The following is a 5,250-nucleotide window of genomic DNA, read 5'->3' as shown; positions in this document are numbered from 1 at the left end:
GCTCGTGCCTGACCCTCGTGGAGCATCTGTGTGCCAGGGCCTGCCAGTGAGGTGCTCCAGCCCCGAGCATCCCATGGCCACCTGTGTTTGGTCCCTTGGGGGGCTCAGCCAGCTCCACAAGGGTACTCAGGGAGGTGCAGGGTATGGGGTGAAATGGTGGCAGTGCTTTAGGGGGAGCTTTTGGTACTGGACCAGTCTACTAGGTGACTGGTGAAAGTTGCAAGCTTTACAGCTTCCTGAAAGCAGAGGTACAATTTTTTTTTTTTTTTTTTTTTCCTCAGAATTTTCTTTGCACCTACGTGGCAGTGGGGCACAGCACGCACATTCAACCAGCTTACCAGGGTGAAGTGCCTAGCAACCAGTGATGTTAAGCCCCTAAATGCTATTGAGCTCCACAGCTTGGGAGCAGGTGTGCTATTTGAGTCTCAGACCTCTTGGGGCCGCTGGAAGATTTCCCCCAATGTCCCAGTGGCAGGGACATCCCTGGAACTGCTCAGCCTCGCCAGGCAGTGGTCCTCACACTCTGGTAGCTCTTGGCGGCTCATCCCACTGCCCTCCCCGGTGCTGGATCTGACCCTGCCCCACCGCCCAGTGGGGCAGTCAGCACCCTTCATTCTCCCACTCCCCGTGATCTCCCTGCTCCTGTGCCCCTCTTCCCCTCCATTCACCTGCCAGCAGCACCCCGTGCGCCCAGAGCGGGGCGGGAGGCGAAATCACACCCTTTGCCCCCGCACTGAGGACCGTGGGTTGCCAGGGCTGTGCTAACAGTGCATCCCGCAGCCATCTGGCAGCACATGGAGCTGGCACAGCCACCCTGTCCCCGACGGACACCCCGACGGACACCCCGTGCCCCCCGGACACCCCACACGGCCGGGCCCGACCCCTGGGGCCGCACAGCGGGCGGGAGCCGCGCGGCGCCGCAGCGGCCACCAGGCGGCGCCAGGCCCCGCCCGCGCTGCCCTCAGCGCCCGGCCGGCCGGGCAGGGCCGCGGCGCCGCCGCTTGCGGCCGCACAGGCCCTGAAATTGGACTTTCCGTCCGAAAAAGTTAGTGCTGCCTTCAGCTACGGGCTGATAAATCTCATCCCTAAGGGCAGCTGGAGCTGTATACACCTGCAGAAGTAGCTACAGCTGCACGCGGTTAGGGTCGTACATTTTTACACGAATGATGCTATTTACAATAAATATCATTGTTTATATTACACTATTGCAAGGGTTTTATACTGAAAGTACTTGGAAGAAATTCTTCACTGTGAGGATGATTGGAAGAGGTTGCCCAGAGAAGTTGTGGATACCCCAGCCATCCGTCGCGTGTCCAAGGCCAGGCTGGACAGGGCTGGAACAGCCTGCTCTAGTAAGAGGTGTCACAGCTCGTGTGTGTTCCCCTCCAACCCTTGAAGAGGAGGGTGACTCCACGCACTGCTGGGCTCTGGGCATCTCTTGTCACCTCCAGCCATCTTTGGGCAGCATCTGGCTTGGAGCACCCTTGTGTCCCAGCCTGCTACTCAGCATTCCCCCACTCCATGCCATCACCTGAGCCACCTCCAGCTTGCCCCAGATGCACATAACAGGATATTAATTTTGCTCCTTTCCCCATATTCTTCAGCTTGCATCCCACCTCCCATCATGCCTGTCCCTCTTCCCCCTCTCATGAAGCCCCTGGCTTCTGTCCCCATACAGTTTCCTGGTGTTCCTCACCACTGGAAAGCCCCTCAACATGTGTCAGTCTGAAAATTCATGGCAGTGTAGAAGAAAACAGACAGGGAAGAAGCCCAGTAGTTTTGCCTCCCCTTTGTCCAAAGGGATACCACAGCCACCTGGATGCAGGATCTTGGGGCCAACAAAGAGCCTCTACTTCAATGCTGCAATTTTAACTGAATGTAGTGTTGGAGTTTTTTTAATTTTTATTAGTATTTGCCTCTCTGTGATGCCTGAACACCAAGCTCTGCTGCCACATTCCCACTGGCAGCACTTCTCGCTTTGGGAGAAGGTGCAGGATCTCTCTCCACAGCTCTGTGAGTGGAGCAGCTGAGCCAAACTCTGGTCACACACGGAGCCTGTAACTCCCTGCACTATCCCAAGAGATTCACAAGCACCCATGTGTATAGCAGGAATATAGCCAGGCAAAGGAGGAATGACACCAGTTCCTCCCTGCTCACATAACCAGGGGGAGTAACAACAAAAAACTCAGCTCCCATTACTGCCTGTCAGCCATGGATGAAGGATGAACAGGGACAAATCTGAGTGTGATGCATCAGGCAAAGAAAGATCCTGTGAGCACTGTGGAGGGGAAAGACAACAGGTTTTTTGGCATCCTATTTAATTTATTCCAACTTTATGTAGCTCAGCTTTCTTAAAAGGGGAGAAGGCAAACACATAAGAAAACTTCCCTATTCCTAAACAAAACAAAGTACAAACTGCAGATGAGAGCCAGCATGTGCAAATTTTATATGAAAAAGCAGAACACCCTCAGATGTTAACAGAGAACAGGTAGCATTGTTTTTACAGTTACTTAGTTTTGCATGGAGGTGTTTTCTTCTTTCATGTGCTCCCATTCATACACATCCACATATGCTTATCTCCAACTTTCCAAAGGGGGTCCTTCCCCTGTCTCCTCCACTGCCATGTCCAAACCGTTGCAAAGGCATGAGGGCCCTAATTTACAGAGCCCAGCTGTGCCCTTCATACTTTGGATCTGAAATGTGGGTTGAAGAAGGGGGACAAGAAACAACAAACCATTTAAGAAAAGCCCAAGACCTTTACTCCAAGGAGAGGGTTTTTGCAATTGCTCTAATAAGGACATCCATATTTAAAAAAAAAAAAAAAAAAAAAAAAAAAAAAAAGGGGGAAGAAAATAATAAAACTTCCTTGCTTAGGCAATGGGAAAGTTATTTATTCTCAGCATCAGTGTGTTCTGTACAGAAAGAAATCAACAGGTGAATTAACAGCAGACATCTCTCCTCAGCATGTCCAGCACAAAACCTCTCAGAGCACCTAGAATCACATGGATTTCATCTATACAAATGTGTATGTGGGCAGGAGTGTGTATGTGTGTGTGTGTGAGGGCCTTTACAAAGCAAGATATATACTGTAATTTACTTACAAAAAGAAAAAGTTATGTGCTGAATAACAGATGCTCACTTCAGTCCCAAGCGAAAATGGAGGGACAAGGGCAGCTGCTTGGGAACGCAGGTTTTAGATGGGTTTTTTTTTTGTTTTCCTATCTAGAAATAAAGAAAAAATGAGTGAGAGAAAGAGAGACATTCCCTGGCTTGTTATCCTAAATCTACACACGCATCCTTCCACCCAGCCTCAGCAAGTTCATTTTAGCGCCCTCGGCATAAGCTGACCCTAAGAAATACTGTGCAAAAGCCCTTCAAATCCCTTGGAAAAAGAAGCATTTAGCTTTGCTATCACCCAAATGCCCCATGCTCCCAGACCAGTGGCTGAAGCCGTGTCCCTGTGAAGTTAGTTGTGCCCCAGCATGAGCAAAGGAAGCACCCAAGAGCGTTGTTATGGGGCAAGGTGGCAGCTGTCTCATCTTTATCCCTTTCCCTCACCACTGCTTCCTTGGGGAACACATCCCAGCTGTGGTGGTATGTTCCAGCTGAGAATCTGGGGGCTTCCTTCCTTCCCTCCTTCCCACACTGCATCCCATGCCAGGACTGATGGCTGGGCTGGGGCACAAGAGACTGACTGGCAGGACACAAGAGGCAGGTGACAGTATATACAGTCTTTGGTCTCGGGGAAGAGAGAAAAAGAGGGAAAGGCTGGGCTCTTTCAGTTTTTTACCCCCTCCCGCTCATAGCAAGGGGTTTTGTCCCCTGGGAGGGATCAGGGAGCACATGGCACTCTGTGCTGGAGGGTGCAGAAAGATGCCGCAAAGCAGCAGGGAGGGCAGGGCTGCAGGGTGAGGAGCAAAAAAGACCAGTTCACTGGTTTATGTTGGGTGAAAGACTAAGAAAGCAGTCCCTTCTCCTTGTAAATCCCCCACCGCCTTCCCCTCCCATCATCCCTCCCCTCCCCAGGAACCAGGCAGCTGAGGAAGGAGGGCAGCACCCAGTCTCTTCCAGAGCCTTAAGAGACGCTGAAACCCATGTAAAATCCAGCACTGGGGCCACAGTGAGCCACCTCCAGCCAGCAAGATCACGTCTGTCTACTGGCTCCGCAGGGCGTGTGCTCCCCGGTCCTCCTGCTCATGGGCTGTATAGAAGAGGTGGCACTCGGGGTCGCCACGGATGGTGGGTGCACCCTGGATCACCTTCCCGTGGATGGGATCCACGCACCAGCACTCGCCACGCTGCCCGTTCACTGACATCTTGCACTGCATGGAGAGGGAAAGGACAGGTGTCAGAGTCAAGAGAAGGACAAATCAAATCACTTCCCAGGTCACTCAGCCCAAAGCCCCAGCACTGGCAGAGCTGAGGTTTCTCTGGTGATCTGGCACTAGTTTAGGTTCAGGCAAAATCCATAGGATGCTGTATTCAAATCCCCCAGGGCCTATGCTGTACCAGCAGTGTTACTCCAGCAGTCCAAGCCCCAAGAGGGCTGAACCTCTTTCCCCTAGCTCAAAGTTCAAGAAAATACACCTGAACAGATAAGCAGCTCTTGTGGGGAAGGAGAGCTAAACTGATTCTCCATCTCTAGACTGTCCACAGCCGTGTGTGGATGTGGATTTCATCTCCACTTGCAAACCTGTGGCTGCAGATGCACCTGGGTGTAACTAAACCTGTCCATGCCACGTGCAGCATTTGCTATTTACCCCGCACCCCACATCACACACAGGTTATCAGCCCAGGCCCGAACTATGCATGTTCTGTGTCTGTACAAGGTGGGGACAGTGAGCCAAGAGCTGCTGCTGGAAGCACAGACAGCTCCAGAGCTCCCACTCTCCCCACTTACCTGTTTGAGATTGTACAAGCCGTGCTTGTCACAGTTGGGGATGTGAAGGGAATAGAGGTGCTCCAAGGGTCCTCGCTCATCTGGCAGCCGCATGGTGGATATGCGTTCCAGGACCTGATCCAGCTCCTGCTGACAAGGGGTCTGAAAACAGCCCAGAAAACAGAAATATATATATATATATATATATATATAATCAGAACAATGATAGCATTCAGCATCAACACTATGGACAATGGGAACACCAGTAGGTACAAACACATGTGCATCCCTAAAGACACAGGTTTGCTACTGGGTCCTGCTGCAGACTTGACCTCCAGGCACCCCAAATCAGAGTTGTGCATAGACATGCA

At 51.8% G+C, this 5,250-nt stretch overlaps 1 protein-coding gene across 6 annotated transcripts in view; it reads right to left on the bottom strand.

Annotated features, from left to right (window-relative positions):
• Positions 1-2,422: 2,422 nt before the first annotated feature.
• The window catches only part of IGFBP2 (insulin like growth factor binding protein 2), a 58,147-nt gene continuing 55,319 nt past the window's right edge, over positions 2,423-5,250 (bottom strand). For 5 of the 6 annotated variants that reach the window (XM_040070198.2, XM_040070196.2, XM_040070197.2 and 2 more), the window contains 2 exons: positions 4,901-5,041; positions 2,871-4,322 (listed from right to left, as the gene is read on the bottom strand). In XM_040070198.2, coding sequence (XP_039926132.1) covers positions 4,155-4,322; positions 4,901-5,041 — 309 coding nt within the window. In that variant the 3' untranslated portion in view covers positions 2,871-4,154. Of the gene's footprint in view, positions 4,323-4,900; positions 5,042-5,250 lie in introns of all 6 variants that reach the window. The other variant, XM_040070193.1, reaches the window with a different exon arrangement.

This window comes from Hirundo rustica, chromosome 7, assembly GCF_015227805.2.
Source record: "Hirundo rustica isolate bHirRus1 chromosome 7, bHirRus1.pri.v3, whole genome shotgun sequence".
Taxonomy (NCBI): domain Eukaryota; kingdom Metazoa; phylum Chordata; class Aves; order Passeriformes; family Hirundinidae; genus Hirundo; species Hirundo rustica.
The sequence above is the reverse complement of the archived record's forward strand: the minus strand, read 5'-3'. Positions and strand labels throughout refer to the sequence as shown.